Below are 15,650 nucleotides of genomic sequence, written 5' to 3' on the forward strand. Positions count from 1 at the left end.
GTAAAGATTGGCTCCAGTACTATCCTTCACCAACTGGCTTTCCAGAGTATAACACTCACCACCACATTGTCAAGAGCAATTAGGGGTGGGCAATAAATGCTGCTCTTACTAGCGACGCTCACATCCCATGAATTGACATCAGTGGTCTTACTACAGTCCTTCAAAGTCTTGGAGAGGGAAAAACTCAGAGCAGTGTGAATTATTCAGTAAGAAATCTAAACTATTTTTAAAAATAAAGCTGGTTGGCTGAAGCCTGGAGAAGAGATTAAAGGGGGTGTTTGATACTGATGCCTGTGTACAGCTGCTGTATGTTATGTTAACCTGGCCTGCCTTTTCTGTCTTTCCCACCCAGTGACAGGAGAGTCTCCCCCGACTCTGTCCAAGGAGCTGACCAATTCACTCGCGGGTGTTGGAGATGTGACCTTTGACACCGACTCCCAGTTTCCTCTCGATGAACTGAAAATTGACCCCTTAACGCTGGATGGTCTGCACATGCTGAATGACCCGGACATGGTGCTGACAGATCCCGCTACAGAGGATACTTTCCGCATGGATCGTCTGTAGAAGGGGACACTCGGACCCAAGACAAATCGGGGAAGCCGGCCAAAAACCCGCCAGGGAGCGGAAATTGAGCGACCGAGTGTGATTGATGGAATGATGTTAGCGTGAGAGCGTAACGTGCAATGAATTCCGCTTCTTGTTCCGAGCTTGCAACTCTGCAATCCTGAATGAACCAAGTATAGCGCTTGCAGCTATGTGGCGCACTTCTCCATTGCTGCGTTTCATTGACTCCATCACATCCCTGGGCCTCTTGTTTAATTTTCCGTTTTCCTGTTAATATTGTCCTCATGACTCTGGTGGGCTGTCAGTGTGTCATTATCATTGGCAGATTTACAAGTAGTTTGGAATCTTCCTGTGAGGTAACAATTGACAGCAACACTCTGTAGCTGCAGGCCAACAGTATGGTGACATTCTCGTTTAGCCTGAAGTCACCTCTTCGAGACTCCCCTCAGTGCGCTGTTGCCATTGTATTTCTTATGCTGCTCAATTCTTATTTATATTTTTATATTTGTCTGTGATTTCTTTCTCCTGCCCAATTCCCTTCACTGTGCTTGTGTTCAGCAAAAGCCACTGCCTTGTATGATGCTGAGAAAGTGAACAAGAGACTGAACTGACACAAGAGCTAAGTGCATGGACTGAAATTGTATTGCAGCCGATGTTTAACAGGGGCGAGTTCTTGCTCCCGTTTATGTCCCTTTCATTTTTATCCAGCAGCTTTTAAAAAAAGAATCTTGACATTTTGTGCTGGTTGGAGATCAGTCTTTGCTGCCAAGTCCCTCAGTGAGAACCAGAGTGCTCGCACCCTCGCTCCAACCAGCTGTACCCATTCTCATTCAGTCCCTGCAGTTAAGTCTAACTTCAGGTGGCTCTGTAATCATCCCTTTTCCTAACAGAGACACACCCTTCTCTCCAGTGCTTGTGAAGTATGTGTGCTGTAAGCTGCTTAGATGCCTCTCATTCTGTGTGAGTGAAACATTCTCAGTCCTGCAGCCAGTTGTTACTGTGACCAGCAACACTTACTACATTTCAAAGCTCGTCACAGGCCATTGAAATGAGACAGAAGGCAGAAATAGTCATTTGGTGTTCCTGGGAGGGAGAGGTTCAATGGCAGCTGCTGGAGGGGTGTGCAGTAATGGTGCTGCCCACGTCAAGGGGAACCTATGTAGCTTTTCAGAATCTTTGTTATGGTTTTCATACCTGTGTATGGGCAGGAAGGGCTGTCACTAACACTACACGTCGTGGGACCTGCTCCCAACACGCCCACTACAAGTTAAAACTTTTTGTATCAAACTTTATCTGTGCAAGTGAATTATCTTTCACAACAGAATCACAAATATTAGTTCAAGATGCTAAGCTGTACTGGTCTGTCTAGCCACGTGTCACTTCTGGCATATCTGACTCCAGTTAATGTCTCTTAGAGAGAACACTAAATTGCCACTATCTCCTAGCACTAAAGTACAAACTTTATATAAAGTCCCGAGACTGTTTTATCAGCAGTTGCTGGGCAGTTTAATGCTGTAGCAAGTTTCTATCAGTACTGGGAGACACTGCGCGCGGCAAGAAACACCAATTTAGTGTGCAGGTACAGCAAGCAATTAGGAAGCAAATGGATTTTATTGCAAGGGGATTGGAGTACAAGAATAAGGAAATCTTGGTTCAATTGTACAGAGCTTTGGTGAGACCACACCTGGAATACTGTGTGTCGTTTTGGTCTCCATATTTAAGGAAGGAGGTACTTTCATTGGAGGTGGTACAGTGAAGGTTTACTAGATTGGTTTCTGGGATGAGAGGGTTGTCCTATGACATGATGAGTAAATTAGGTCTATACTCTCTGGAATTTAGAAGAATGAGAGATGATATCATTGAAATATACAAGATTCTGAAGGCACTTTACAGAGTAGATACTAAGAGGTTGTTGGGGAATCTTGAACGGGGGCACAGACCCAGGATAGCAGCTCAATCATTTAGGACTGAAATGGTGAGAAATTTCTTCACTCTCAGGGTTGTCAGTCTTAACTGTCCACCCAAGAGGGTTGTGGATGCTCCATCTTTGTGTATATTTAAGGTTGAGATAGACAGATTTTATCCCTCAGGGAATCAAGGGATATGGGGAGCAGGCAGGAAAGTGGAGTTGAGGCAGAAGATCAGTCATGATCATATTGAATGGCGGAACAGGTTCGAGGGGCTGAATGGTCTACTCCTGCTGCTATTTCTTATATTCTCTTTCTCTGCCCCACTTGAAGCAAGGGCAGTATGTTAATCCTCCACCGCACACACTCTTAACACATCTGTGTTAATCCTCTGTCACACCCCACTATGTGGCAGCAACGCTGTAGAATACATTCACCTAAATACTCATTTTTTTTCAATAGTTTCTCCCCAGTGATGTATTCTGGGGCCTCAACTTCTCACCATATTTATTAATCTGTTTGAAGGCATCGGTGCAGACTCGATGGGCCGAAGGGCATCTTCTGCACTGTATTATTCTGTGATGGAGAGTCTGATGGCACAGTAAAGAGTGTAGATTTAGAAGCAGAAAGTTGTGAAGAGACATTGATAGACTAAGTGAATGGGAAAAGCTGTGGCAACTGGAATTCATTGTGGGGGAAAGTGTGAGGTCATCCATCCACATTGGACCTAAGAAAGATAGATCAGAGTATTTTCTAAATGGTGCGAAGCTAGGAATTGTGCAGCAGCAGAGATTTAGGAGTCCACTAAATCAGTAAAAGCTAGTGAACAGGTACAAAAAGCAATCATAAAGGCTAATGGAATGTTAAGCTTTATCTCAAGGGAGCTGGATTATAGAGGGTGGAAATTATGTTACAGTTATACACCATCTTGGTGAGACCCCATGAGGAGTAACTGCATACACGCCTGGGTACCGCACCTCAGGAAGGATATATGCGCCTTGGAGGGGGTGCAGCGCAGATTCACCAGAATGATACTAGGGCTGAAAGGGTTAAATTATGAGGACAGGTTATACAAACCTGGTTTGTATTCCCATAAATTTGGAGTATTAAGCTGTGATCTGATTGAGGTGTTCAAAATGTTTTAAGAAATTGATGAGGTAGATAGAAACTATTTCCTCTGATTGGGGGGAAACTAGAACAAACACCTTAAATGTTTAACCAATTTATTGGAGTTCTTTGAAGGAGTAACATGTGCTGTGGATAAAGGGGAACTGGTGGATGTATTGTACTTAGATTTCCAGAAGGCATTTGATAAGGTGCCACATCAAAGGTTATTGCAGAAAATAAAAGCTTGTGGTGTGGGGGTAACATTTTGGCATGGATAGAAGATTGGCTAGCTAACAGGAATCGGAAAGTAGATATAAATGGGTCATTTTCTAGTTGGCAAGATGTAACGAGTGGTGTGCCACAGGAATCTGTGCTGAGGCCGCAACGTTTTACAATTTATATAAATGACTTGGATGAAAGGACCCTAGGTATGGTTGCTAAGTTTGCTGATAACACAAAGATAGGTAGGAAAGTAACTTGTGAAGAGGACCTAAGGAGGCTACAAAGGGATATGGATAGGTTGTGAGTGGGCAAAGACCTGGCAAATGGAGTATAATGTGGGAAAATGTGAAATTGTCCATTTCGGCAGGAAGAATAAAAGAGAAGCATATTATCTAAGTGGTGAGAGATTGCAGAGCTCGGAGATGCAGAGGGATCTGGATGTCCTAGTGCATGAATCGCAAAAGATTAGTATGCAGGTACAGCACGTAATTAGGAAAGCTAATAGAATGTTATTGTTTATCACGAGGGGAATTGAATACAAAAGAAGGGAGATTATGCTTCAGTTATACAGGGCATTGGTGAGACCATATCTGCAGTACTGTGTACAGTACTGGTCTCCTTATTTAAGGAAGGATGTAAATGCATTGCAAGTAGTTCAGAGAAGGTTTACTAGATTAATACCTGGAATGGGTGGGTTGTCTTATGAGGAACGGTTGGACAGCCCAGGCTTGTATCCGCTGGAGTTTAGGAGAGTGAAAGGTGACTTGATTGAAACATATAAGATCCTGAGGGGTCTTGATAGGGTGGATGTGGAAAGGATATTTCCCCTGTGGGAGAATGTAGAACTCAGGGTCACTGTTTAAAAATAAAGGGTCTCCCATTTAAGACAGAGATGAGGGGAAATTTTTTCTCGGAGGGTCATGAGTCTTTGGAATTCTCTTCCTCAAAAGGCAGTGGAAGCAGTCTTTGAATATTTTTAAGGCAGAGGAAGATAGATTCTTGATAAGCAAGGGGGTGAAAGGTTATTTGGGGGTAGGTGGGAATGTGGAGTTGAGGTTACAATCAGATCAGCCATGATCTTGTTGAATGGCAGAGCAGGCTCGAGGGGCTGAGTGGCCTACTGCTGCTCCTAATTCATATATTCGTAAAATTCAAACTAGGTCATTCAAGGGTGATATCAGGAAGCACTTCATCACACAAAGGCTAGTGGAATCTGGAATTCTCTTCTCCAAAAAGCTGAATGTTAATTGGAGCTTCAAGACTGAGATTGATAGATTCAAGGATCTAGAGCAAATAGGTAAATGGATTTGAGAAACAGATCAGCCATGATCTAATTGAAATGGTGGAGCAGGCTTGAGGGGCTCAAAGTGACTTCTCCTGTTCCACTGTGCTGTGTTAGCAACAAGGCAGGTTTTTCAATGATTTGACTGCTATTTGTGTGTCTGGACTAGTGTGTGGTGAAAAATCTGGTCAGAACCACACAAGCAGAAGCTGGGTCTCCTGAGTGTCAGGGTCCAGTGACACCTTGGGGTGTTGAATGTTTCTGCCCCAGCACAATATCTAGAAACATACTGAGAACTGAACCCAATAGTGCGCCACCTTATTCCAGCCAGGGGAGTCTCCCCAACTTCGCTTCTTCTGGTATCTGCCCTAAAGCCCACACACTACTCCAGCTATAGGAGATGCAGCATGTGCAAACAGCTCTGTGTTTGCATGCTGCCCAGTGTTGGAGCCGTGCCTGAAAGGCTGAGTGAACCTTACAAATCACAGCCAGAGTTACTCTGAGCTCTGTAATATGCAGAATGCTTTTTTAAAATTTATTAGGCTCTTGATATTTGCCTCATTTGATATCAATCAAGTGTTAATTCACTGCCAGTTTCTTTTATGTCAATTCCCTGATCCATTCCCCATAGAAAAGGGAGAGAGGGAGCATGAGTGGAATGTTCCGAGCCCTTTGGGAACAAGCTGGGAGGCAGGAAGACTAGCAAAATGGTACAGGAAGGCGTCGGGAGATATCTCCAATGTCTTCCTACACCATGCCATTTTGCCAGCTGTGGAAAGGTTAGTGGCTTGGAAATAGCCAGGAAGCCAGTAGAGCCACTTACGTGGCCAGTTAAGGGCTATTTCCCCCTCCATAGGCATATTGTCCAAGTTGGGAGGGCTTGTCGCCATGTGGGGAACCCGCTGGCTGACACCTGGTGGGGGGGGGGTGCCCTCCTTTATGGGCACTCCATGGCCCACAGAGGCCCCTGGCGGCAATAGCACCATCAACACTCTGTGACCCCCACCCACCCCGATTGCCAGAGCCTGCCTGCCTGTCTCTGGCATCCCCCAACCCCACTTGCCAGCCCTTTAGACCGCCTGGCCATTGGGGAACCCTCCTTTCAGCTGCTTATTTGGCTGCCACCGGCAAAATATTGCCCCAGGTCCCGCAGCCTGCCAAAGCCGGGTCACTTCCCACTTTCAGTCCCGGTGGCAGGACTTCAACCATCTCCATAACATTGGTCTGTGTTGCAGCTTAACTGCCAATCCTGAAGCTATTGTTTGAACTGTGACCTGACCAGGCTTGCCCAGAATCTCAGTGCTGTTTGCTGCAGATCACAAGAGCCATGTGCTGCTTGAGCAGGACCTTGCTGTACCTCACACTGTCCTACATTACTGCAGTATTTCTCTGCCTGGCATGTTCTGCATTACTGCACAAAGAAAATAAATTAAGTGAATTTCGAAGTTTGTGATGGGAAAATCCAACTCAACAGTATGTGTCATGAGGGTTTCATTTCTAGACCTTTATCAGTTTTCAGTTTAAAATAAAATCAAGTGGTTAGTAGTTATTTCATTATAATTGAGCATAATATTCTGATAATTTATCATTTAAAGTAGAATTCAGAATTTGAAATCTCTGTGGTTTATCATGAACAACTTAATATTCCCACTTGATACAGTAAACAAGAAGTTAGGATGTGAGGTGTGGGTTTGAGAAAAGGTGAAAAATGGTTAGATCAGATTCTGAAACTGCCCAAGCATAGTTATATCAGACTCCGCACAGGTGTTACTACACTGTCAATCTTCAAACCCCTCACCCCCTCAAATAATGTACAGACACACGAGTAAAGTTTAAACAATATGTTTCACATCACTTCTAGTGCACCAACATCATGTACATTTCCATGATGAACTGTGTCTATCAGCCCGATGATTTCACTCTGGACTTTCCTCATTGCAAGGAGCCTGAATCAGTTATAATGTGTTGAAGATAAAGTTGCTGTTTAATTCAGTTCTTTGAAGCCAGATGTTTCTGGTAGCATTTGAAGATGAAATATTGTCCAGGACAGGAATATCGGGAATGCAGCCCTAGGGGAACACACTCGGCATTGGCGCATACGCTGTGAGGGAGCTGAATTAACCCCTACCTGTGTAAGGAGTTATTGAGTTTACTGTTAGTATATTTTTGGATGCCTGTAGTCTGCCTAGGATTTTGCACAAGGGTTAATCCAGAGCCATTGAGTATTAAGGTATCTTCATGTGTTTGTGGGCACGATGCAGGCTTGTGTTGATTGCTGCTGTAGTCAGTTGGGCTCTTAGAAATCATAGAAGGTTGACGGCACAGAAAGAGGCCACTTGGCCCATTGTGTCTGTGCCAGCTGAAAAACGAGCTACCCAGTCTAATCCCATCTTCCAACATTTGGAACGTAACCCTGCAGGTTATGGCACTTGAGGTGCATATCCAAACACCTTTTAAATGAGTTGAGGGTTTCTGCCTCTACTCCCCTTTCAAGCAGTGAGTTCTAGACTCCCATCCTTTGGGTGTAAAATCTTTCCTCATCTCCCCTCTAATCTTTCTACCAATCACTTTAAATCTATGCCCCCCTCATCACTGATCTCTCTGCTAAGGTGAATAGACCCTTCACCTCCACTCTATCCAGGCCTCTCAAAATGTTGTACATTTCAATCACATCTCACCTCAGCCTTCTCTGTTCCAAGGAGAACAACTCCAGCCTATCCAATCTTTCCTCATAGCTGCATTTTTCCAGTCCCAACAACATCCTCATAAATCTCCTCTGTACCCTCTCTAGTGCAATTACATCCTTTCTGTAATGAGATGACCAAAACTGCACACAGTACTCAAGTTTTGGCCTAACCAATGAGTTATACAGTTCCAGCATAACCTCCTTGCTCTTGTATTCTATACCTCAGCTAATAAAGAAAAGGATTCCATATGCCTTCTTAACCACCTTATCGACCTGTCCTGCTACCTTCAGGAATCTGTGGGCATTCACTCCAAGGTCATAAGAACACAAGAAGTAGGAGCAGGGGTAGGCCATTCAGCCCCTCAAGCCTGCCCCACCATTCAATAAGATTGTGGCTGATCTGTCCCAGGCCTCACCTCCTCTACACCTCTCTGTATCCTCCCATTAATCATATATTCCTTTGCCTTGTTTGACCTCCCCAAATGCATCACCTTACACTTCGGGTTGAATTCCATTTGCCACTTTTCTGTGCACCTGACCAGTCCATTGATATCTTCCTGCAGCCGACAGCTATCCTCATCGCTATGTACCACACGGCCAATCTTTGTGTCGTCCGCTGACTTCTTTACCATGCCCACTACATTTATGTCCAAATCGTTATTTGCCACAAAAAGCAGGGGACCCTGCACTGAGCCCTGCGGAACACCATTGGAAACAGCCCTCCAGTCGCAAAAACACCCGTCAACAATTACCCTTAGTTTCCTGCCACTGAGCCAATTTTGTATCCACCTTGCTATATTTCCCTGGATCCCATGGGCTTTTATTTTTTTAACCAGTCTGCCAAGTGGGACCTTGTCAAAAGCCTTGCTAAAATCCATGTAGACCATACTAACTGCACAACCCTCATCTATCTTCCTTGTTACTTCTTCAAAAGATTCAATCAAGTTGGTCAAACAAGATCTTCCCTGAACAAATCCATGCAGACAATCCTTGATTAATCTCTGCCCTTCTAAGTGACAGTTTATCCTGTCTGTCAGAATTGATTCCAATAATTTGCCCGCTACTGAGATTAGACTGACTGGCCTGTAATTATTCGATCTATCCCTCGCTCCCTTTTTAAACAAAGGTTCCTGCTCATCCTGGAGTTGATGAACTGGGTTATTGTCTGACGCACAGTCCACTCAGGCTGTGACACTTCCAGTGAGGTCATGAGTCTTAGGTACCCCTTGTAACTATAAATTGCTGTATTATTCAAAGTAATCTTGGTGTGCAAATGCTTTATTCAGAAGTTCTGCTCATTTATCTTTAGTGAGCAATTTGGTGAGCGTAAAAATCTGATCTTAGGTGTTTGTGGAGGAGTTGAGATCGTGACAAGGTCAAGCTTTTGCTCATAGATATCCAGTATCCTATTTGTAATCTTTTAGTTAGTTAGTTAGCGATACAGCACTGAAACAGGCCCTCCGGCCCACCAAGTCTGTGCCGACCATCAACCACCCATTTATACTAATCCTACACTAATTCCATATTCCTACCACATCCCCACCTGTCACTATATTTCCCTACCACCTACCTATACTAGTGACAATTTTTAATGGCCAATTTACCTATCAACCTGCAAGTCTTTGGCATGTGGGAGGAAACCAGAGCACCCGGAGAAAACCCATGCAGACACAGGGAGAACTTGCAAACGCCACACAGGCAGCACCCAGAATTGAACCCGGGTCGCTGGAGTTGTGAGGTTGCGGTGCTAACCACTGTGCCGCCCTTTCTTCAGGGAGGGGTGGGAGAGGTCGTTTGTGTAATCAGCAAAGGGCTATAATCAGAAGCTAAGGGCTTAACCCACAAGGGGAATATTGAGAGCTGTGTGTATAATCGAGTAAATAGTTTACTGGGGCCAAACTACAGTGCTTGAAATTGTTGATGTGACATCTGGAATATTCTGAAATGGGTGTCAACACAAACATTATGTACAAGGATGAGGGGGCACAGATTTCAGATTTTAGCCAAAAGATGCAGGGGGCTGTGAGGAAGAAGATTTTTACTCTTCAAGTGGTAATGACCTGGAACTTGTTGCCTGTGAGGGTGGTGATGAATGATTTCAAAAGGCAATTCAATGGACACTTGAGCGAAATAAATAAATGACTATAACTGTATAAGAACATCATCTCACAAACAAGCATTTAAAAAGACAAATCCGAGTGAGTGTCCTAGCACTGTGTTGGTCAAATACATTGCACTGGGAAATGAAGAAAAGAACTTGCGTGATCTCAGGATGGTCCAAAATGTTTTCCAATCAATGGATTTCTTTTACATTGCAGTGGCTGTTGTGTAGGCACTGGGGAGTGGGATGGATCACTGAACACCCTCTATAGCAAGTGTCCTCTTTGGATATGGGAGTGGCGGCAGAGGAAAGAGTAATTCTGGTAACTACAGACCAGTCATCCTAGCATCAGTGATGGGGAAACTTAAGAGACAATAACCTGAGATAAACTTAATTGACATTTAGAAAAGTATGGGCTAATACGTGAAACCCAGCACAGATTTGGTAAATGAAAATAATGTTTGATTAACTTGGTTGTGTTCTTTGAAGTAAGGGAGAGAGTTATTGAGGGTATGGCTGATGTGTGTATGGGCTTTCAGAAGGTGTTTGATAAAGTACCACTTAATAGACTTGTCAGCAAAATTAAATCCCATGGGATTAAAGGACAGTGCGTACAGACATGATCACCACAGTATAGGAAAGATGTGATTGCACTAGAAAGGGTACAGAGCAGATTTACGAGGATGTTGCCTGGACTGGAATATTAGTTATCAGGAAAGATTGGATAGACTTTGGAACAGAGGAGGCTGAAAGGAGACATAATTGAAGTGTATAAAATGAAGAGGGGTCTAGATAAAGTGGATAGGAAAGCCCTGTTCCCCTTGATTTGAAGGGTCCATAACCAGGAGGCATGGATTTATGGTAAGAGGTAGGAGGTTCAGAGGCAATTTGAGGGGAAACTTGTTCACCCAGAGAGTGATGGGGATCTGGAAAACTCTGCCTGAAAGGATGGTGAGGGCAGAAACCCTTATAACATTTAAAAAGTCCTTAGATATGCACCTGAAGTGCTGTAACCTACAAGGCTTTGCACCAAGAGTTGGAAAGTGGGATTAGGCTGGATGGCTCCTTGTCCGCCAGCACAGACACAATGGACCAAATGGCCTCCTCCTGTACTGTAAATTTCTTATGATTCATGGCAGCTTGGATACAAAATTGGCTAAGGGACAGAAAGCAGAGAGTAGTTGTGAATGGTTGTTTTTCAGACTAGAGGAAAGTCATAGTTATTTACGGCACAGAAGGAGGCCATTCGGCCTATCAAGTCCAAGATGTGGTATACACAGTGCTGTTCTCCAGGCGTCGGTGTTGGGATCACTGCTCCCTTTGATTTATTTTAATGACCTGTTCTTGGGTGTACAGGGTATAATTTCAGAGATTTGCAGATGACACAAAACTCAGAAATATAGCAAATGGTAAGGAGGACAGTAACAAACTTCCGGAGGACATAGTCTGGTGAAATGGGCAGACACATGGCAGGTGAAATTTAACAGAGAAGTGTGTAGGGACACCTTTTGGTAGGAAGATTGAGGAGCGACCGTACTAAATGGTACCATTTTAATGGGTGCAGGGACAGAGGCGCCTGGGGGTATATGTACTGTTATGAACAGGTGAGAAAGCGGCCTAGGGGTCCCTCTCGGCCTTCACCTGGTCTTACTGTAACAGGATTTAATTTTTAAAACACCGTGTTTTTAGCTCCCCTTGGTGAATCCTTGTTCACCGCTTTCCAATTATAAGGCAAAGAAACCAGCACAAACAGGCTTTCTTAGGTTTAAAGAAAACAGGTTGAAATTTATTAAACTTAAACTCTAATTCGGTTAACGCCTACAGATACACGACACGCCCACACTAGCATGCATACGCGATACACTAATGCAGATAGAGACAGAAAAAAGAAGAAAAATAGTGGAAAAGTTTGAGGCAATCTCTGAAGAGGGTTTTTATTATGGTTCTTAGAGCTCACTGTAGAGTCCTTAATTGTAGGTAGATTTTGCTCTTCGTTGGGGCCTAGTATTCTTCTTAAACCTTGTTTGCTGTAGGAGACCTTTCTTGGAGTTCATGTGTTTTCAGTGGATTTGGAGTTCCATGAGAAAGAGATGGGAGCAGACAGACAGGAGAGGCTGTGCTGAGCCAGTCAGCAGAGGGCTTTCCAGTTCTGATGAAGGGTCATTGACCAGAAACGTTAACTCTGCTTCTCTCTCCACAGATGCTGCCAGACCTGCTGAGTATTTCCAGCATTACTTGTTATTATTTCAGATTTCCAGCATCTGCAGTATTTTGCTTTTATGAAAGGGCTTTTCAATCCAGGAGCAAACAGACAGTCTGAGTTCAAAACGTTTGTACAATTCAGAAAAACCCAGGTTGCCAAGCTGGTTAGTCATGTGACTAACTGGTCTGACCATATCTTGGCTCTGTGGATTGTATCATCTAGTAGGGCGTGGAATGCGCTTCCCTGCCTTCATTGTCTGGTGCTCAAAGTCCATTGTGGGTTCAATGGATAAGGGGAGGAACCTTTCTTGTCCCTATTGGTATGTAAATGTCTTCCAGCCAAGTGTCTGGCAGCCCTTGTAACAGGCCCTTTCTTCTTCCCAGCAACAATTTGAAACTTACTGTCCATGTGGTGAAATTAATATTCCTCATTCTTGGCAGGTGGGGGTCTAGCATGACAGTACACACATTTTCAAGTTCACAAGTCAAGTTGACAAGACTGTTTAAAAAAAAACATAGATTGGTACCCTTGGCTTTATTAACAGAGCAATAGAGTACAAAAGCAAATAAGTTATTACTAAACCTTTATAGATCAGTGGTTTGGTCTAGCTGAAGTATTCTGGACACCACATTTTAGGAAGGATGTAAAGACCTTGGAGAGAGAGCAGAGTAGATTTAGTAGAATGATACCAGGGATGAGGGACTTCAGTTATGTGGAGAGACTGGAGAAGCTGGGACTGTTCTTAGAGCAGAGAAGGTTGAGGGGAAATTTGATAGAGGTGTTCAAAATCATGAATGGTTTTGATAGAGTGAATAAGGAGAAATTGCCAATGACAGAAAGCAGCTCACTACCACCTTCTCAAGGGCAATTATGAATGGGCAATAAATGCTGGCCTTGCCAGCGATACATCCTATGAACAAATGGGGAAAAAAGGGTCAGTCACTAGGGGACACAGATTTAAGGTAATTGATAAAAATCAGAGGTGAAACAAGGAAACATCTTTTATGCAACAAGTTCAAAAGAGAATTGGTTAAATACTTGAAGGGGGAGAAATTACAGGGCAATGGGGAAAGAGCAGGAAGAGTGGGATTAATGGGATTGCTCTGCCATAAAAAATAGGAGCAGGAGAGTAGGCCATTCGGGCCTGTTACGCCATTCAAAAAACATCTGATCATCTAATTCAGTTCCCTGTTCCTGCTTTTTCCCCATATCCCTTGATCCCTTTGGCAGTAAGAAATACATCTATCCCCTTCTTGAATATATTTAATGACTTGGCCTCCACTGCCTTTTGCGGTAGAGAATTCCACAGGTTCACCACCCTCTGAGTGAAGAAATGTCTCCTCATCTTGGTTCTAAATGGCATAGCCCGTATCCTGAGACTGTGACCCCTGGTTCTGGACTCCCCAGCCATCGGGAACATCCTCCCTGCACCTAGCCTGTCTAGTCCTGTTAGAATTTTATAGGTTTCAATGAGATCCTCCCTCATTCTTCTAAACTCTAGTGACGTAGGTACAATGGGCCGAATGCCCTGTGCTGTATCATTCTACCAAAAACTGGCTGCTGATTACTGAATTAGCAAACTGCTTGCTGATGTGCTGCTTGCATTTGGTTGTAATTCTCCCTGCTCCATCCAGCCAATACCTAAATGTGTCGTACCTGTCAGCGCAGAAGCTGGCAGATTGATGTGTCACACCAGCTTTTCCCCTCTTCACACACACCTGGTTACAATGTGCTGTACAAAACTGCCTCCCTGGAACTGTATTCTTTACAGTGACTGACTGGTGCAGTCAGACATCAGCTGGGCTGCTACTCTCACCTTCTGTGAGAGTTTGTTGTAGAGACTGTCACTTTGTAGTTTATCCAGAAAATATTTCTGTGTATCCACTGGCAGGGTGATACAGTACTGCCTGTATTGTACTGCACTGCCAGAGGTTCAGCTATGCAGAGCACTACCTTGCACTGCATTTCCTCAAGAGCCAATATGATATGTACCATACAACATAGAGCAGAGCAGCGTGTGCCTTTAACCCAGATGCTGTGGATAATACCGCAGTATCCAGTTAGAAATAGTGGAAGTGTGATTAATTTCTCACCCTTCCTGTGGTATTTTTGTATTTCTTTCCTTTCAGCCGTTTTGAGTTCACTGCAGTCCCAACGTGTAATGCTGATTTCATTTGTACAGTTTAGACCTATCATTGTAAGTTATTTGATCTGCAGAGGATTGATCTAAATTCAGGGGCCTTTATCAATAAATGATCATTGCTACAAACAATCCTAAGCCACAGTTAGAAATCCACAGTGGAATTCTGTCCCTAAAATACCAAATGAGATTGCTTCTGTTTGCTGAGTGTTGAGAATTGGAAAAGATTCTTGTGCTGATATCTCTGAATTGTTTACAGGGAGTATTTTTTAAAACTGTTCAAAGGATTACAATAAAGGAATCATGAGGCAGCCTTGAATAGAAGGTTTAACATCATGTGGTGTTAATTTTTGATCCAGATTTACTTTAGGTTGTGGGAAGACATGAGGAGATTTACAGATAGCCTAGAATTGAATAATTTAAAAGCTTTTTTCCATCTCCATCTCATTATAAGAAAAAAACATTAGTACCAAACTTGTCACTAGAACTTATGATCTTTGTGAAAGGATGTTTATGAAAATGGAGCAGAACAGTTCAAACCTCACACAGATGCTCAGGTATTAGAAGGTGATTCATTAACCTCCAGTTTCCTCCCCTTAAGTCTAAATGTATTCCTTAATTTAACCTTTTTGAACCATTTGTACTTTCAGGATTCAGTATAATCACTTTTATCCTGAGAAATCTCAAGAAAAGAGTCTTGATAATAAAGGCTAAACGAGCGGCACTTTACAATTACATCACATTGAAATAATTCTGTGAGTTAGCAGAGGCCGAAGCTGGGATCTCCTTGTCCCCTTGCTGAATAATGGGTGTATGCACCAGAGCCTGATTGGTTCACATACTCACTCCCACCATACATACTCAGAAAATTAATTGGCAGCAAAACCTTTTTCTTTTTATAGAGATGCAGCAAAGCAGCTTCCCCCAGACTGTCATTTTAATCAGATTCCTGTCTGCAAACTTGTCAACATTTATTTATTTTTCAATGTCTTGGTTTTTATAAATAAACTTGGAAATTTTGAAGTGGATTTCAGGTATAATGCAAACCATAACTTGTACTGACCGACTGTCAAAGGATCTTCATTTTAAATTGTAAATGTTTTTTAAAGTTTATGTTTGTGTGAGGCTTCTGTCTTTGTAAATGAAATGTAATAAAAGTTCAACGGTTTTCTGCTCGCAGTCCTTTGCACCTTATTCTCACTTCCTTTCTCAAGTCTGAAAGCTGATTCTGGTGTCACATTATGACCACATACAGGTGAGCCCAGAGCAGCAAGTTTTCAGAACATAAAAGACGCAAAGAACAAAAATTTCACAATGTGGGAGCAGTCTTCGGGCACGCCTGAAGAAGATTGTTATGGACAGTGTAGAGGGAACTTTACTGATTTTTATTTCTTTGTTTAGATGAATGCCTTTATACCCCAGGCGGCTTTTATATATT

General features: G+C 43.2%; 1 protein-coding gene across 4 annotated transcripts in view; it reads left to right on the plus strand.

Annotated features, from left to right (window-relative positions):
- LOC137351499 (CREB-regulated transcription coactivator 1-like) overlaps positions 1–12,653 on the plus strand; it is a 119,410-nt gene extending 106,757 nt beyond the window's left edge. For all 4 annotated transcript variants that reach the window (XM_068015953.1, XM_068015950.1, XM_068015951.1 and 1 more), the window contains one exon: positions 353–12,653. In XM_068015953.1, coding sequence (XP_067872054.1) covers positions 353–564 — 212 coding nt within the window. In that variant the 3' untranslated portion in view covers positions 565–12,653. The remainder of the gene's footprint in view (positions 1–352) is intronic.
- The last annotated feature ends 2,997 nt before the right edge of the window (positions 12,654–15,650 follow it).

This window comes from Heterodontus francisci, chromosome 36, assembly GCF_036365525.1.
Source record: "Heterodontus francisci isolate sHetFra1 chromosome 36, sHetFra1.hap1, whole genome shotgun sequence".
Classification (NCBI taxonomy): Eukaryota; Metazoa; Chordata; class Chondrichthyes; order Heterodontiformes; family Heterodontidae; genus Heterodontus; species Heterodontus francisci.